General features: G+C 44.7%; 2 protein-coding genes across 6 annotated transcripts in view; one reads left to right on the top strand and one right to left on the bottom strand.

The window, feature by feature from the left end:
• Nucleotides 1–2893: 2893 nt before the first annotated feature.
• Nucleotides 2894–8624, bottom strand: RPS24 (ribosomal protein S24). 5 transcript variants are annotated; one of them, XM_013062925.2, is made up of 8 exons: nucleotides 8524–8624; nucleotides 6981–7046; nucleotides 6680–6889; nucleotides 5922–6032; nucleotides 5794–5796; nucleotides 5274–5291; nucleotides 3379–3400; nucleotides 2894–2980 (listed from the first exon to the last, which is right to left on the bottom strand). In XM_013062925.2, the coding sequence occupies exons 1-6, from the start codon at nucleotides 8524–8526 to the stop codon at nucleotides 5286–5288; spliced, it is 399 nt and encodes a 132-aa protein (XP_012918379.1). In that variant the 5' UTR covers nucleotides 8527–8624; the 3' UTR covers nucleotides 2894–2980; nucleotides 3379–3400; nucleotides 5274–5285. The 5 variants fall into 5 exon arrangements, with proteins under 5 accessions (XP_012918379.1, XP_012918382.1, XP_012918381.1 ...); XM_013062928.2 differs by lacking the exon at nucleotides 5794–5796; XM_013062927.2 differs by lacking the exon at nucleotides 5274–5291 and having other exon boundaries at nucleotides 8524–8623.
• A 1880-nt stretch (nucleotides 8625–10504) lies between these two features.
• Nucleotides 10505–17854, top strand: part of POLR3A (RNA polymerase III subunit A) — a 50481-nt gene continuing 43131 nt past the window's right edge. Inside the window, exons 1-5 of the mRNA XM_004765318.3 lie at nucleotides 10505–10687; nucleotides 12321–12456; nucleotides 12689–12826; nucleotides 13501–13672; nucleotides 13919–14073. Coding sequence (XP_004765375.1) covers nucleotides 10644–10687; nucleotides 12321–12456; nucleotides 12689–12826; nucleotides 13501–13672; nucleotides 13919–14073 — 645 coding nt within the window. The 5' untranslated portion in view covers nucleotides 10505–10643. The remainder of the gene's footprint in view (nucleotides 10688–12320; nucleotides 12457–12688; nucleotides 12827–13500; nucleotides 13673–13918; nucleotides 14074–17854) is intronic.

Raw genomic sequence — 17854 nt, 5'->3', positions numbered from 1 at the left:
CTCAAAATAGCCTCTTCAGTCCGGTCAACAGAGCAGGTACCCTTGAGTACCCCAATTTAAAGTTAATCCATGGGCACCTGGGTGGTTCAGTCAGTTGGGCATCCGACTCAGGGTCTGCTAGCTGATCTCAGGATCTTGGGCTCTCTGCTCAGCAGGGAATCAGCTTGAAATTCTCTCTCCTCCTCTCTTTGCCCCTCCAGAGACCTCCCTCTCGTGCATGTGCTCACACTCACATACTCTAAATAAATCTTAAAGAAAAGCTAACCCGGAGGCACCTGGGTGGCTCAGTCAGTTGGGCATCTGCCTTTGGCTCAGGTCATGATGTGGGTGGGATCCTGAGAGTCCTACAACCAGTTCCTTCCTCAGCAGGGAGCCTGTCCCCCTCTCCCTCTGCCTACCACTCCCCCTGCTTGTTCTGTCAAATAAATAAAATCTTAAAAAAGAAAGAAAAGCTACTCCATCAGTTGACCAAGTGACTTGCCAACACCCAGCTGGACTAAATGGAAGAATCTTGGAGAAGGGAAACAAAACCAGAGAGCAGGCAGAGAGGTTACAAGCTAGCTGTAGGAGCAGAGACCATGGAGGCCATGGTGGACTGCACAACACCTATCCTAAGGCAGGCACCCAAGCATTTAACCTTGCAAACTATCATCACACAGGAAGGTGAGAAATTGTTGGTGCCTGGTATTTCAAGAAGCTGGAAATCTCTATCTTTATGTGTAACATGTCCAGTTTCAAACATGCTATGCCTGTGCAACAGAGCTTACAGACAAGAGTATAAGTTAGTGACTTCTGCAATAGCTCAGCCTAGGCAGCTCCCCTGGAAAACCAAGCCCAGCCAGAGTTAATAGTAACTCCCTTCCCCAAAGAGGCTACACTGGCTGAATGACTGTCAACTCTGCCCTTCCTGAGTACATCCCAACAGAAAAGCTTCTTCATCTTGTGAATGCTACCAACCTTCACCTCCACTCAGGCTGGCCACAGCTGTCCCCTCTATCTTCACACCAGTCTCTAATACCCCACTCTCAAAGCCACCTCATACCCTTTATTTTGCTTCTCTTAGCTCTGCTCCTCAACTTTCTAACACCTCCCCCACCTCCAATTCATCCAGTGCTCTACCCTGGGCCAGCCCAGGTGTCACCTCTCCCAGCTCTCCCTTCTTTGCCCCTGCATGCTGTTTACATCCTCTGCTCCCTCAACCTCGCTGCCACAGGAACCCCATCTTCCGCAATGTTAGCCATCAGGCAAGAATGGCTTCTGCACTACTAGCTGAAAAATCCCCCACTCCACATCACCTTTTAGCCACTTTGGTGAAAACTGACACTAGCAGTCCTGAATCCCCTACTCCTCCACACTCTCCTGTCAGTACAGCCAGGCTTAGGTCCTGGCCCTAGCAAGGGAAACCATAGGGCCATCAATTCCACAAACCCAAAAGCACAGCCTGAGCTAAGCTCCAAGTGAAACTACACCCACCATCAGCAGGCCCCAGCCAGCAGGTCCAGCCCTTACATCCCTGCTCTCTATTCTGCATGTCCCTCTTCAATTGAGGCCTCTCACCATGTTCTCCAAAACACACAACCATACCTTCCAGCATCCTCATGCCTTCTGCTATCATGATCCTTCCTTCTTCCCGAATACCCCATCTACTCAACCAAGCAGGTCCTTTACTCCTTTATAATTTCCTGAGGTTTCACTGGTGCTTTTCATCTACTTACATAGCTCCTAATCATATTTATAAGCTTGACTCCCAGATGGACCCATGTAAGGTACAAACCAATCCTATACCAACTTCAGGGGAAAATGGAATCCAAAACCCTTAAGCCATTAATGCCTCTTCACCCCATTCCCAAATACCCAAGCACTCCCAACTCCTCACTTTCTACCCCCTCATCAAAAGGCACCCCAACCCTTACAGTAACCCTAAAACAATTGCCCTTCAAATCTCTCAAAGCCAGGGCTCCTTGAGTGGCTCAGTTAAGCGTCTGCCTTTGACTCCCAACCATGATCCCAGGATTCTGGGATCAAACCGCACATCAGGCTCCCTGCTCCATGGAGAGTCTGCTTCTCCTTCTCCCTCTGCTGGTACCCCTGCTGTTCTCTCTCTCCCCAAAATAAATAAAAATCTTTAAAAAACAAAACAAACAAACAAAAAAAAACACCTCTCAAAGCTGAACAAGTGACCAATAACCCAGAGCTCAGGGTTATCAACCTGGTTATCAACTCTGATACCTGAAAAAAACAAACTCAGAAGTGACATTCAGCAAAGAAAAAAGTGAAACTACATAACCCTCCATGTTTCACCAAAAGCACATACAGATTTACCAAGCAATTACACACTACATCCAAATATTCATTATATTAACTTCTTCTTCAAATTCCCCACTCATAATACACCATTCACTTATCCCACAAGCACAAACCTACAATGCACAGATAATTGTGGCAGATCCTATTTACTTCATGATAAATAATGAAAATGTGGACTAGTAATTTTTTGTTGAGGTCGGCAAATAATTTTTCAGTAATAAGAACGATGTCAGGTTCTAGAGACCAAAAGGAATTAATTCAGATTTCAAGTGTGTCTTTCAGATAATGATCCACTAGACTGATGGCAAGTATTAACAATGAGAACACGAGGTTGGCCCTATATGATCCACTAGACTGATGGCAAGTATTAACAATGAGCACACGAGGTTGGCCCTATATGCTCTCATGTTGCTGATACCCTATACCTACATTATTTGTGCTACTAAAAGAAACAACAAACATACCAAGTTTCCACTAAAAGCGTACTGGAACATGTAAACTTGGGCAGCAATCTAAATCTAGTCTAACAGTAGAGTAATTTTCTTGACACTCCCAGTAAATTTCAAATACATTTCAAACAAACAGACACATTAACATTCTTAGTTTATTAATCCTCTCATGAAAAATCTGCACAATCACCAAAGATAAAGCCACTGCAGCATCTTTACTCCTTCTGTGAAACAAAGAAAAGGAAAAACTTAGTTAGTTAACCACCTTTAAAACTCTTTGAAGTTCAAAATCTTCAGCTAACTCCAAAATTAATGACACTCATGCAAAACAGGTATTAGTGACCTAAAAGGTTAAGTTTGCAATAACACAATGAGAACATCAAGAAATAAAGCTTGGAAACATTCACATTAGAAATGAAACAAACAATTAAATATTAAGTTTTAAAAACAAAACCAGTATTTAAAAAGCTATGATTCTTGAAAGTATTTGCGAATCAACTTCTAAAACTATTTCACATGCAAAAACAAACACAAAAAAAACAAACTATTTCACATGCTCTAGACTTTCAAATTATTGTTATCAGTAAAGCCTAATGATACACATGAAAAGCTTGAATTATACCTGTTGTCCAATCTCCAGCTCACTGAATCAGTGGCAGGGAAGGGAGAAAGGAGGGAAGAAGGAAAACAAACATTTCATTAATAGTCCCTTTTCAAACTCCAAAATAATCTGCATTTACATGCATGCAATCAGTCACCTTAAAAATAACTGTTTTCTTTTTAACTGTATACAGAGCACTGCTTAGACACACTCTTTATTCCTCTCAATTTGGAGAATACCTCATGTGATTACTATGTTTCTTATGTAAACAAAGTGGCATAATGGTTTCACAACCAAGAGATCATCATACCAACAGCAGTGCCAATCCAGGCTGCCACTGCCTACGGATACATGAAGCACACATACCTGACCCTCCACCCTCCTGTTCTGCTCAGCAACATCATGTTGGGCACAAAAGCACCACCAAAAGAGCCAGGAATCATCTCACACTAGAGACTAACCTCAAAGAGAGTTCTAAATGATCAAGCTATGTCTTTTAAAACCTGTCTCAGCCGAATACTTTAAAAGCTACTGTTCACAGCCACCAAAAGTAGTGCAAATTAGTTTTTAAAAAGGCAGAACTGGGCTGAAATGAAAATGCTTCAAGCACTCTTCAAACAAGAACAAGTCCTTAATTTGAAACAATTCTATTGTTCCCAAAAGGTAAGAGCAAAAACCAATTCCAACATCCAAACAATAACAGTTAAAAGTAGTATTAGTAAACCTGCCTAGTTGGAGCCAAAGAACACATGTGCTCATTCATGCATTCATTTCCCAGCCAATTTTCCAGAGCTCTGCTAATGAAATGCACCAGTGCCATGTCAAGAGGGAATAGTGATGGCTCAGGTCCCCACAGGGAGCCCCTCCACACGTCACTGGCGAACACTAATGAGCACAAACATACGGGGCCCAAAGGCTGAATGAAGACGAGAATGGGTTAAATGTCCTTGGGTTCTAGATCAGTCCACTAACTTTTTGCAACCTCAGCAAACTCCGTTGATAAGTGTAAGCCTCACAAACAGGGAGCAGTTCTAAGCAGAAGATAGTTCCTCTGGCAGGTCATCCATTACTAGAACTCCATGGCTGGAAAGACAATGGGATTAGAGAGGCCTGGGCAGGCATACCAGATTTACTGCCTGGCAGAGCAGGGAGTCATTGTTACAGGAAGTAAACAGGGGCAGGACTACCAGTGTTTCAAAACCCTACTACTCCCAATCCCTCTTAAACCCACTTTAGATGATTTAGGCTGCTCAAATATGCAAAAATGTCACGGGGTAGTGGACCACTCTGACCAAAAATTTACAGAGAAAGTATATCCTCTATCAGTATATCATATCATGAATCATATATCCAATTACCTTGGAATTTTTTCAATTAAAAGAAAAATGGACATCAGATGAAAAATTAGAGATCAATAAAAAGCAGTATAACTGTAAAAGGCAGATCCGAGTGAACGCTTTCTAGACAGAAGCTTCGCCAGATCTCCTAGGCCATTTTATTACCAGAGCTGCCAAAGAAATTGACCAGTCCTCAGGGTCCCCAAGGGAAAGACTGTTGATGACAAAATGAAAGGCCCTTTCTCAGGCCCTGTGTTAACTAAAGCTGTTTCCTGGGTATATAACTCCGGGACACAGCATTTCCCAACTACAAGTTAAAAGATGCCTACTCAGTAGAGTACCCACCTTCCTCCACCAGGTCACTTCACAACATTAGCATGCATTTTTGATTTTCCAAAATAAACGTGATTAAAAGTTTCTCTTCCTTCCTCATTATACACCATTTTAAAACAAAGCAGTTAAATTATAAGAGATCATACTACATAAAACTCTTGTTGTCCAAAAGCCAACACATGCAAAGCATCAAAGCAAACTCAGTGAAGGTGATGCATCCCCACACCGTGCTCACAATCTCAGTACCTGCTAGACACTTCATTTCTGATGAATAAGAAATCCAAGAAAGTAGAGGGAAAAGGCAAAAAAAAAAAAAAAAGTTCACAGAACACTTGATTATTTGTTAATTTAACAACCCAACACCTTAATTCAACTATTATTTACAGTTAGCTGGCAAAGCTGGTAAAAAGCTGCTTATCATTAAAATCACTTAAGTCTTGGCTAACTGGAGAGGAAATCAACTGAGATTTCAGCTGCCTCTCCAGCATGCCAGGAAAACATGGGCCACATTGATTCAACTGCTTCTTAAACCAGTTATCTGTTTTAAGCAAATAAGTTTAATCTTCCCCTTTTAACAGTCCAAACCAATTAGCAGAAAAATGAAAACTTTTTCCTGACAGGGCTTGCTTGCAAGGTGCCTACTAGGATCACTGAACCGATGTGGCCCCTATGTTGTGCTGATCTGTGAGCTGACAAAGGGTGGGCAAAGCTACTCTAGTGAGGTGTTAAGATACTACACATCATGTAGCGTCTCAAAACACGTTACCTTCTGTAATCCAGAAGAAGTGGGAAAAGAAAAAACATTAAAAAAGGTTATTAAGTTAACAAATGCCTCCTTTCTAGAAACTAAAGACCTGCAACTGACATTTCTGTATTCTTCTTGATGAGCAATACCTTTTTGCCAGCACCAACATTGGCTTTCGCAGTCCCCCTGACTTTCTTCATTCTGTTCTTGCGTTCTTTTCGCTGTTTTCTTGAGGTCTTTTTCTTCTCATACAGACCATGCTAAAGGAAAAAGGAGTACCTCTAAGTGACCTGTGAACATCAACTCAGCATTAACTGATCTGGTAGGGACCATAAGCAAGTCAAGCAGCTCAAGAAATGTACCTTCCCAAATCAAAAGTGTTTCAAGTACATTTAACAATGCTTGTTTGTACTAAAACAGGAAAGGTAATCCAATTGAGACACGCAGACTGCTTTCAAATCTTCACACAGATTTCAGCTTAAAGGTCACCTCAAGGCCTCCGAGGGAACCCAACTAATGAGTACAGCATCTGTCTACCACACCATCATTTCCCCTCAGCTGTTCTACTGGAAGACTTACCTGATGGCAGTGGATAAAGAGAGAAAAACACAAGTACTGCTTTAAAATAATAATCAATAGTTTATAATCTAGAATCTAAGGGAACTTGCTCCACTCATTGCTGTAGTTCACTAGGAAAATGATCAGAAGCCTTTTCACGATTCCTGGCTACCTATGAGGGTGGAGTCCAAACTCAAGACTTTTGGAATTAAGGATCTCAATTTGGTGCCAACCTTTCCAAACCCATTCCCCCTCCTTGTGTTCCCTCTCTCGCTGTCTGTCAAATAAAAAAAAATAAAAAAAGAAAAACTCAGTCTTCAGCAACTACTGAACAAATGAGAACACCTACTCTTGCAAGTCTATGTTTGGGTTCATTTTTCTTTGCATAATCCAAGGAATCATAAATCATGCCAAAGCCAGTTGTCTTGCCACCACCAAAATGGGTTCTGAATCCAAATACAAATATGACATCTGGTGTGGTCTTGTACATTTTGGCTAGTTTTTCCCGAATTTCTGTCTTAGGTACTGTTGCCTTTCCAGGATGAAGGACATCAATAACCTAAAAAAAAATAACAGGTTTTAGTGCTTATTATTACAAAATGAATCTCTTAAAGAGAAAAACAATGAAACTTTGATATACCCGCCCTTACCATTTGTTTGCGCTGAAGTAGTCGGTTGGTCATGAACTTCCTGGTCCGGATAGTTACTGTGTCGTTCTAAAAACATACATGAACCATGAATTAGCAATCCACTCAAACTTTTCTTGACCCTGCTTAGTTTCCAAAGTACAGAACTGCCAATGGGTACCTACGAGCCACATGTGGATGATTTACAAACACAAAGTCACAATTAAGATGCAATTCCAAGGCTGCAGGTGCCACATTTTAAACCTTCAACAGCTACATGAGCTAGTGGTGGGAACGCTTTCACTGAAAGAAAAAAAAACCACAACCCCCCCACTGCCTAACTCCTAAGACACACCTAACACACATATGCTCAGTATCAAGAGAACATACTCCACAGCTTTATGGAATCTTCCCTTTGCTATGGGAATCACTTTGGAGCAGGGTTTCTCAATCTCAACATTACTACTCTGACCCCACTACTTCTCTGTGGGGGCTTGTCCTGTGCATTTTAGAACGTCCAGTAGCACCCTTGAATTAGAAGCCAGTAGCACCCCCAACTCTCCAGTTTGGATCAAAAATGTCGCCAGATTTTGCACCGTCTCCTTGGGGCGGAGGGAGACCACCCTCACCCTCATGTAAGGACCCTTTCTGTGGAGTAAAAACTGCATGAACTTATACAAACCTTACGGCCTCCATTACATTCATAACACCCTCACAAATTTGACATAAACGCTGCCACTATCTGCATGTCAACTACCCACCGTGCATGGCCAACTTACACCCCCACAAGAAAACCTACTCCCTTCTAAATGGCCCAACAGCTTTTACACAAATAAGCACCTAGGAACGTGGGCATTCAGCATGCTTACACTGAAAAGGAATTTCATCCAAAAGAAAGGAGAGGCTTTCATGGCAACGACTGGTTGCTGAATTTCTACTTCAGTGCGAAAAGCCGCACCGAAGTAAGTTCACTCTAACAGCCCCCACCTCTTGAGGACATTGGAGGGAAGAGGGAACTTGCACGTTCGGTGGAATTACGAACGGGTGCTGAGCCTTTACTGACAGAGCTCAGGGGTCATGTACTCAAGACAAGCTTTCTGCGGGCCTCCCTTTCCAAGGTCTCGGTTTCCGCAAAGTACAAGAGGTTCCGTCCAGTTGACAATGTTCTAGCTTAGACATGCGGACAGCTTCACGCGACACAAATCGGCCGGGCGCCAGCGGCGCCCGCTTCATCTCTGGGGCTGCCATCACTTGCAAGCCGCCTATCCCAAACCGAGAACGCAGGTGAGAGGAGTCTCAGACCACCCCGCCCGATCCACTAGACTCCACGACGCCGACAAACGCAGCAAGCGCCCTCGAAATCCCCAGGCCCTGGATTCTGAAGCCCGGCGTGTCCGGGTCAGGTCCCTGCCGACGGCTCCGGGACTCTCGGCAACCAGCCTCCGTCAGACACAGCCAAAAAAAGAGCGACAGGGCTTCGGGTGGCCGTAGCACAAATGGCAGGACCCGGGGACGAAGGATGGCTCAGATACGTGCAGGATGACTGCACGGGTCTGGGGAGACTCACCATGATGGCGGCCGAGCTTCAAGCAGCCGGAGAGGAAAAGAGACCCACTCTCCGCCGGCCAATCATATCAAGGCGCAAGGAAGGCCCCCGCGGAGGTGTGGGGGCGTGGCCAGCCCGGCGAGGGCGGCCGCACCAATGCCTGATTGAAAGTGCCCAAGGCCCGCCCCCACAGACCTTACATAGACTAGATTTACGAAGGCAGACGTTCAGTCTCAGTTCAATTCGCTGTCCTGAATTTCCCGTACTTAAAATTACGGTAAACCGAATTATAGTTTAAATTATCTCAATGCGAGTTAAACCTTCGTAAAGCTAGAAGACATCTTAGGAGATCCTGTTGACCAGCCTCATTTTATAGCGAGGGAAACCGCAGAACCAATTCAAAACCTTTTGTTATTTCAACTGCACAAAACCGACCGTTTTAGTTTCTTGCTAAATATTGCTTTTTTTGAGATCCTGTGGTAGTTTTCTGAATTAAAAATAAAAGAATCTTTCTTTAATTTGTGTTTTTTCTGAAAACCTTAGTCCTTACCAAAAAAAAAAAAAGACTTATGAATATTTGATCCATAAGTTTGTTATTTAAAGTGACATGGCCATGCAAAAATAAGGAACATAGGTGCATGTTCAAATACATACATTAAGACCTCCAAAGATTAGTGTGGAAGAGGCGACAAAGGTGCAGGCTTTGAGGATAGCTTTTCTACGTTTTTCAGAATAACAATAGTTAATGTTCATTGAGTGACTGCTCTGTGCCTGTTACATTCTAAATACTTTCACATTCATTTTGCCATTTGACCTTCCCCATAACTCTAAGAAGTAGGATACTTATTACCTCTCTTATAAGGTGGGGAAACCAAGACAAAATAAGACCAGCTTTAGGTGGTGGTACCGGAGGAGCGACTGTGATTCCAGAACTTTTGCTTCTGACCTCTATGATAAGAGCCACTCGTCAAATCTTGTTAGTACTGTCTATATTCTTCTAAAGAGATTTTAAGTGATTAACTGCTGAAATAAGTAAAGTCTAATTTGCTTTGCTTTTGTTTTACATTTGTGTTTTCCCAATGAGGATCCATGGAGTCTGAATAGCATCCCTTCTTAAAACTCAAAGGTGTTGAACCACTTGATTCAGTTCTGTCTAGAGTTTCTTACAAATAGTAAAGAAGTTTCAGGCTCTGTAGCACTAAATCCTACAGTGGTGTGGTTTCCTTGGTAGTCTCATGTGCTGAGATGTCACACTAGGATCACCTCCCACAGGTTGTCACAGACTGCCGCAAGTTGTTTATTTCTTGACTACGTTAATGATCTCCAACTCCTATTCTCCCTTCATCTTGCTCACCATGACTTACTTTTCACAGATTTATAGCTTCGAGTTTTGTAATCAATCATATAAGTTTAATTCATTTATTTTTTATTTTTTATTTTTTATTTATTTATTTGACAGATAGGGAGAGATCACAAAAAGGCAGAGAGGCAGGCAGAGAGAGAGGGGAAGCTCGATCCCAGGACCCTGATATCATGACCTGAGCTGAAGGCAGAGGCTTAACCCACTAAGCCACCCAGGTGCCCCTCATTTCTTTTTCAAAGAAACTTTGTAAACTGCACACATGATCTTGTTTCCTGACCCATTTATTTCCTTTGGTGGTCTTCCAGTTTGGTACTTCTGTTCCCTGGGCAGATCCCAAATTAGAGGATCGATCTTAATTACGGTGGTATTGATGTGGATAATGACGATTTTCCATTTTATGCAGTTTTTGTCTCTGATGGCCTAAACGTTCTGAGGCAAGGCTTTGCAGTGTCTCTGCAGGGGTCACATGACCTGGAGAAACGAACCTCAAAAAGGCTTTTGAAATTACCAGAACCGGCTCCGCTGCAGTTTCAACGAGGTGCCGCAAGATGGCAGTGTAGGGAGAAGGCGGAAAGCGGTCTGTCCGAAGCCCTCTCCTGACTGACAGACGCGCCAACGAGTAGCGGAAGAGGAAGTGACCACGTGGGGCGCTCTACGGTGGCCGACAGGATGCCACGGAGGTGTTAGCAGCGAGGCGACTAGCAGCCTCAGGAGGTGCGGGGACGTACGTTTCTCTAGCTCCCCGCGTATTGGGGAGGGTACCTCGGCAGCCGTCACCATGGTGAAGGAACAGTTCCGAGAGACGGATGTGGCCAAGAAAATGTAAGGAGAAGCAAGAATGGTCAAAGGGTGGAGAAATGAGGGGCAAGGGGGTGCGATGTCAGGGGTCCCGGGTCTCGAGGAGTCGGAGATGAGATTCGGTTGGAAGGGGAGGGCCGGGAGGTCCGCGGAAGGTGTGGGCAAAACTCAGAAGTATCAGGATAGGCCAAATACTATTGGTCAGGCAGAGGGTAATCCAACACCTGGGGGACTGCAGGCTGGGGGTGGTCCCGGGGCTTGCTGTGTGACGCGTCCTCCCGAGATCAAACGATGACCTTTCCCAGCAGATCTTTTTGCCACTGCAGCATGGGGCGCAGTCTCGGGCGGGGACTGTGTCTAATTGTGGTTTTGCTGCAGAGCATGTAACACGGAGGCGATATTTGCTGACCGAAAGGATAGAGTTTCCAGTTAGAAAGCTATCCCACTGGGCGATGTGTAGCAGTCTCAGATATGGGGCAGCTCTTCTGGACCTTTTATCCCTCAGAACTTATTTATCAGACCGTGGCCTCCTCTTAGAGCTGACACGGAAAAAATAAACCAGTCATTCTTGCAACAGACGCTTAACTGAGGAAGGTGTTGTGTGCTAGGCCCCGCCATAAGTATTAGAGCTAGGACGCGAATAAGACCTTACTGCCTCTTTTAGCTGGAGAAGGTAGGCAAGTCAGTGTTGGCAAGTGCAAGGACAAACACCTAATAAGAAAGGGATTCAAACAGAAGAATGCAGACCCAGCAGCCTATAAGGAGCATGCTGGAGGGAGAAAGGGGTGATGAGAAGGAAGCCGGAGATCTGAAGCTGTGTTCCAGAATCCTCTTGCAGGCCATAACGAACCTCTGAAGCTATTTAAGCAGGGGAGTGTCGGTAATAGAGTTCTCCTGAAACGTCCCTCGATTCTTGGGGGACAGAATGAGAGGGAGATCTTGGATGCCACTGCAGGGGTCCAGGCAGGGGATGATGATGTCCTTCTGCATGAGATTGGTAGAGTCACTGGAGAGCTGGATTTCAGAGGAGTTTAGGGTGTAAAATTGACACACAGAATCTCTTGCTTGGGCAGCTGTTTGGTGGGTTGCCGTTCATGGGAAACAAGTGTCTTACTTGGAGGAATCCTTGCTAGTGGTCTCTCCGTATTCACCCTGGCCCTTCATTCCCACCCCCCAAACCCCACCCATATTCAGATGTAATCTGTTCTCACAAAGGAGCCCAAGAGACCCTGTTACGATGCAAATTAGATTTTCTGACTCCAGTTTAAAACGTTCCTGTGGCTTTCCATTGTACTAACATGTAAAATATCTACCAGCCTTCCCAAGCACAGCATGACTGGACCCCATACACCACACTGATTTCATCTTGTGCCATTAATTTTCTGCACTGTATTATGCTGGCTTGGTTTTGTTTTGGTTTTTTGGTTTGTTTGTTTGTTTTTAAGATTTTATTTATTTATTTGACAGACAGAGATCACAAGTAGGCAGAGAGGCAGGCGGTGGGGGGGGTGGGGGGGAAGGTGCCTCGCTGAGCAGAGAGCCCGATGCAGGGCTCAGTCCCAGGACCCTGAGACCATGACCTGAGCTGAAGGCAGAGGCTTAAACCACTGAGCCACCCAGACACCACCACCCCTGTTTGTTTTTTTTTTAATTCCAGAAGCCACATCTGTTTTGGAATGAAGTCCCCTGAGGAGATGCGCCAGCAGGCCCACATCCAGGTTGTGAGTAAGAACCTGTACAGCCAGGACAACAACCATGCTCCCCTGCTGTACGGTGTGCTTGACCATAGGATGGTAAGGCCTCATCCCCTCCCAAGCCATGTGTTTTGACATGCTGATGAAGCTGATGATTTGCCAGGTTCAGAAGAAGCAAGAGCTTCCTTCCTCCCTTATTCGTCCTGCACCATCTCAGGGAATCTAGCCTTTGGTCAGTGGGGTGTGAATACACTGCGCCTTCCAGAATCACCTGGTCCCACTTTGCGGTCCAGTAGTCTCCGTTAATAATTGGATATGCTCTTATCCAAAGGGTACCAGTGAGAAAGATCGTCCTTGTGAAACCTGCGGGAAGAACTTGGCTGACTGTCTGGGCCACTACGGGTACATTGACTTGGAGTTGCCGTGCTTTCACGTGGGCTACTTCAGAGCAGTTATCGGCATCTTACAGGTAGGTGCAGACATGTTTGTTTTCAAGGCGTAAACTTGGGAATTACTGCTCAGGGATATTGGAGTGAGTTTAGGATTGTGAGTGGTTAGGGATACATGTAGGGAGAATGTTTACATTACACTCATAATATTGCATCTTGCAGTAAATTAAATTGCATAAGGATTCTTTATTCTTTATTTTTTCTTGAGTAGATGGTAGATAGAACACTGTGAAAAATAATCATAAATCCAGCAGTACAGAACAACACAAAATTAACAAATCAGTTAGCAAAAATCCTGCCAGCAAGCTGTGATGCTGAACATCACCCAGCTCTCTGGGCATGTTGCTCCGTTTCCGTGTCCTGGGCATGAGGTAGGGGTAACTTTTTTTTTAAGGTGCTGTTTTCTTTTTCTTTTTTCTTTTTTTTTCTTTTTTTTTTTTTTTTTTAAGATTTTATTTATTTATTTGACAGACAGAGATCACAAATAGGCAGAGAGGCAAACAGAGAGAGGAGGAAGCAGACTCCTTGCTAAGCAGAGAGCCCCGATGCAGGACTTGATCCCAGGACCCTGAGATCATGACCTGAGCTGAAGGCAGAGGCTTAACCCACTGAGCCACCCAGGCACCCCGGGGTGACTTTTTTAAAAGAAGACTTTTTCATCTCTCATCCTTTTCTCTGTTTTAATTTTTAAAAGATGATCTGTAAAACTTGCTGCCACATCATGCTGTCCCAGGAGGAAAAGAAGCAGTTTCTGGATTATCTGAAGAGGCCCGGCCTGACCTACCTCCAGAAACGTGGACTGAAGAAGAAAATCTCAGATAAGTGCCGAAAGAAGAACATCTGCCATTACTGCGGAGCGTTTAATGGTGAGCAGTACACGTAAAAGGCTTATGAAAGCCCTTTCCATTCACTCTGGCCCATTTAGCTTATTAGTTTAATGCAGTGTTGGGAAGTCAGGTTTTTTTCTTGCAAATGATGCTTTGGAGCCTAGCAACCGATGCCCTGTTAGCAAATGCATTTTCAGTGATCTCATTACCCAGACTACAACCTTGGGGCAGCCTGACCAACTATCTCATTAGTACAAACTTGGTAAATAAAATCACTCTTAACAGGTACCGTAAAGAAATGCGGATTGCTGAAGATAATTCATGAGAAGTACAAAACCAACAAAAAAGTGGTGGATCCTATCGTATCGAATTTCCTTCAGTCTTTTGAAACAGCCATTGAGCATAACAAAGAAGTAGAACCCCTGCTGGGAAGGGCACAGGTAAGTCTGAGCACACATGCCTGTCCTCTGCCTACCTCCCCGTGCATCACACGTACCTGTTCTCACCCCCTCCTTCTCTCTGATCTTCTCTCATCTTTCAAAATGAGAAGTCTGATTAAGTTAGATCTCTAGGAATGCTTTGTGTAAAGTGCTTATGGTACACTATGTTTAAGATAGACTGGCCTTGTAACTAACACATTTTTCATGGTACAGATAATGTGTTTTATCCTAAGAGATTGTGGCTATATAGATAATAAATTGAGAGATGCTGTTTTTCATGTGGGTATTGAGACCTAAGAAATTGTAGGTAACTCCCATTACTTAACTTGGCACTGAGTTAACTAGTAGAATTTTATGAGAGACCCTGTTCAGTCTTGCTCTGATTTCGAGTAGTATTTAATTCCCACAGTACAGTCTAGAATTGGTAGTATACAAGACTAACAAACGAGTTGAGTTGTTACTGAGTACCAAGTTCTGTCAGACTTAGGGGGAGTATCAGGAACTGCAAGATAGTGGTTCTACTATCACTGGTCCCACAGTTTAGATGCGTCGCAGGCAATTAGTCTGTGAAAAGATAACTGGTATCCCTAGGGCAGAGTGTTGACCATCACACGAGTGGTGGAGACAGGAAACTCAGGAGGAATGGGGAGGAAGATGTCACTTCGGACTTGGTTAGGGAAGACTGAGGAAAGACATGGTGGGATCTGGGTGAGTCAGGTTTACAGAGTCAAGGGCCGTGAGCTCAGCATGTCCAGGCAACAGTGTCTAGGCTGATGCTGAAGCTGAGGCTTTGAAAGACCAGGGAATGCTAATAAAAGCACCCTGCCTTCAGCAACTGCAGCTAGGGTCAGGCACTGGCCAGGCTCTTCACATGGATTGCCTCCCATGTAATCCTCAGGAACGCCTGAGACAGCCTTGTCTGAGATGACCCAATCAACTGTAGCCCAGGGAACTGGAATTTTGGGGACCAGACAGGTGAGAGCTTATCCTGCTCCGAGAGTGTGGAGCCAGGGAAGGCATTAAACAGGAAGGTTCATGGTGAATAACTGATGAAATTGCAGAAGAAGAGCCTGGCTGCTCCTCCAGAGACCCCATTACCGGAGTAAAAAGGCTAGGCCATGGGCTGAGAGAAAGCAGTCAACGTTTGTGTATCTGACAAAGGACTCTCCTATCCAGAATATAGGAAAGGGTCCTTTAAAATCAACAAGAAAGGGGCGCCTGGGTGGCTCAGTGGGTTAAGCCACTGCCTTCGGCTCGGGTCATGATCTCAGGGTCCTGGGATCGAGTCCCGCATCGGGCTCTCTGCTCAGCAGGGAGCGTGCTTCCTCCTCTCTCTCTCTCTGCCTGCCTCTCCGACTACTTGTGATTTCTCTCTGTCAAATAAATAAATAAATAAAATCTTTAAAAAAAAAAAAAAAAACATAAAATCAACAAGAAAAATACAACCTGATTTGAAGCCATGGGAGCAAAACTTGAATTAATACTTCACAAAAGGATATATTCAAATGGCTAATAAATAAGTGAAAATTTGCTCAATATGATTAATCATCAGGTAAATGCTAGTTAAAACTATACACACACCAAAAAAATTAAAATGTGAAAAAAAAAAAAACTGTGAAAACCACTTGCTGGCAAGGATGTGAAGCGACTGGTACTCCTGCATTGACAGTGGTAGTGTGGACAGTTATCACCACTCTGAACATCCATTTGACGATTTCTTGTAAAGTGACATCTACGCTTACCATACGGCCTAGCAGATTTACTCTTCAGTACATACCCAAGGGAAATGGGTGCCTGTGTCCACGGAAATATTTGTACAAGAATGTTCATCGCAACTTTCTTAATAAAAGCCACTATTGGAAATAGTCCAGATGATTGTTAGTAGGAGAATAAACAAGTTGTCATAGATCCACACAGTTGAATACTATCCTGTGAAAGAAGTGAACTCTTGACACACACAACCTGGCCAAATGTCAGAATCCTGCTGAGAACAAGGAACTCCGTACCAAAGGGTCCATGATGTACGATTCCAGGTAGATCAAGTCCAAGAACAGGCCAGACTGATCTGTGGAAACAGATGTCAGAGCACTTCCCCTGGGCTGAGGGCTTGGTACTGATAAAAAGAATTATCAGGGTCCTTTTATGAAAATATGAAAATATTCTGTATCTTGTTCTGAACATTAGTGTGTGCAGTGTATATGTGTTAAAATGGGTCAATTTCGTTAGGATTTGTGCAATTTACTATATGTGAATTCTGCCTTGATGTTGTGCGGATTGTGGGGGTGGGTTAAAAGGAAAACAGACCCTGAGCCTAGGTGGCAATGAAGGAGCCAGAGACCAGAGTCACTGTGTATGATAACGGACAGGAGTTGATAACCAACCACCAGGGAGATGGGCGGGAGAGGAAGTGGTCAGAGGTGAGTGAGCACGTGCACAGACATCTGGAAAATGGAAGTGATCCTGGAAATGGGGAGACAGGGTGTCAGCGATTGATTCAAGCAGAAGCATCTTCAAGGCAGTTACGGTGAAGCTACTGCAGGGGAAGTAAGGGTGTGAGCTGAGGAAGATGATCTTGCCCTTGTACAGCTGTGAGAAAGGCACTTGGCAGGCTCTTGGCTGTTCACAGAGCTGTCAGAAGCCTGGGGGCAGCCTCAGTCTGTGAGTTTGAGGGGTGTCCAGGCTTTCTTGGTGGCAATCTTACTTGCCATCCCCCTGCACGCACTCTGCTCCTTCCATATCAGCCTCCCAGGCATCCCACCACCACCACTTCCCCCGGCCAGCTCTCTGCCCAGGCCCGAGCTGCTGCTGTCTGCTCCACACTGTGTCCACAGCAGCACAATACTCCCATATGGCCTGGGAGGCCTCTTGTTTGGGCATTCTCCTAAATGACTCAGCTCTGGAGGTAACCTCCTCCCATTTAAGTCACTATCCTTGAGCATCCAGCTCGACTCTCAGATCATTCCCCCACTACCACCGCCTCCCTGTGGACCGCACCCCACTCTGCCCAGAATGACACCCTAGAGGTGGTTTAGGATGGGAGTTTAGAGTCCAGTTCTGCTTATTTGTTCAGTGACTGTAGACATGTGACCCAACCTGGACTTGAGTTTCCTCAACTATCAACAGGGATTACAAGAGTATCTGCTTTAATACTATCGTAAGGATTAACAGATGAACTCCAGATACCGTGCTTAGCACAGTGCCCAGTGCAGAGCAGGTGCTTAGAGTGCATTACCCAGTTGCTACCCACTGCTACTGACGTTATCATGATGATGATGACAGGATGGGGCACCTGGGGGGCTCAGTCGGTTAAGCCTCTGACTCTTTTTTTTTTTTTTTAAGATTTTATTTATTTGTCAGAGAGAGAGAGAGCGAGAGCGAACACAGGCAGACAGAGTGGAAGGCAGAGTCAGACGGAGAAGCAGGCTCCCTGTGGAGCAAGGAGCCCGATGTGGGACTCGATCCCAGGACGCTGGGATCATGACCTGAGCCGAAGGCAGCTGCTTAACCAACTGAGCCACCCAGGCGTCCCATGGCCTCTGACTCTTGATTCTGGCTCAGCTCATGATGTCAGGGGTGTGAGATCGAACCCCGAGTCAGACTCCATGCCAGGCTTAGAGCCTGCTTAAGATTCTCTCCCTCTTTTTTTTTTTTTTAAGATTTTATTTATTTATTTGACAGAGAGAGATCACAAATAGGCAGAGACAGAGAGAGGAGGAAGCAGGCTCCCTGCTGAGCAGAGAGCCCGATGCGGGACTCGATCCCAGGACCCTGAGACCTTGAC

This window comes from Mustela putorius, unplaced genomic scaffold, assembly GCF_011764305.1.
Source record: "Mustela putorius furo isolate JIRA1106 unplaced genomic scaffold, ASM1176430v1.1 tig00000698_pilon_pilon_pilon, whole genome shotgun sequence".
Taxonomy (NCBI): Eukaryota; Metazoa; Chordata; class Mammalia; order Carnivora; family Mustelidae; genus Mustela; species Mustela putorius.
Note: the sequence above shows the minus strand (reverse complement) of the source record. Positions and strands in the feature narration are given on the sequence as shown.

Excerpts from the sequence above, each read along its gene's own strand:
- RPS24 (XM_013062925.2), bottom strand. Across the intron at positions 6,890-6,980 it reads TACTTCAGCGCAAACAAATG|GTTATTGATGTCCTTCATCC; the intron begins GTAAGGGCGGGT and ends ATTTTTTTTTAG. Across the intron at positions 6,033-6,679 it reads CCAAACATAGACTTGCAAGA|CATGGTCTGTATGAGAAGAA; the intron begins GTAGGTGTTCTC and ends TTTTTCCTTTAG.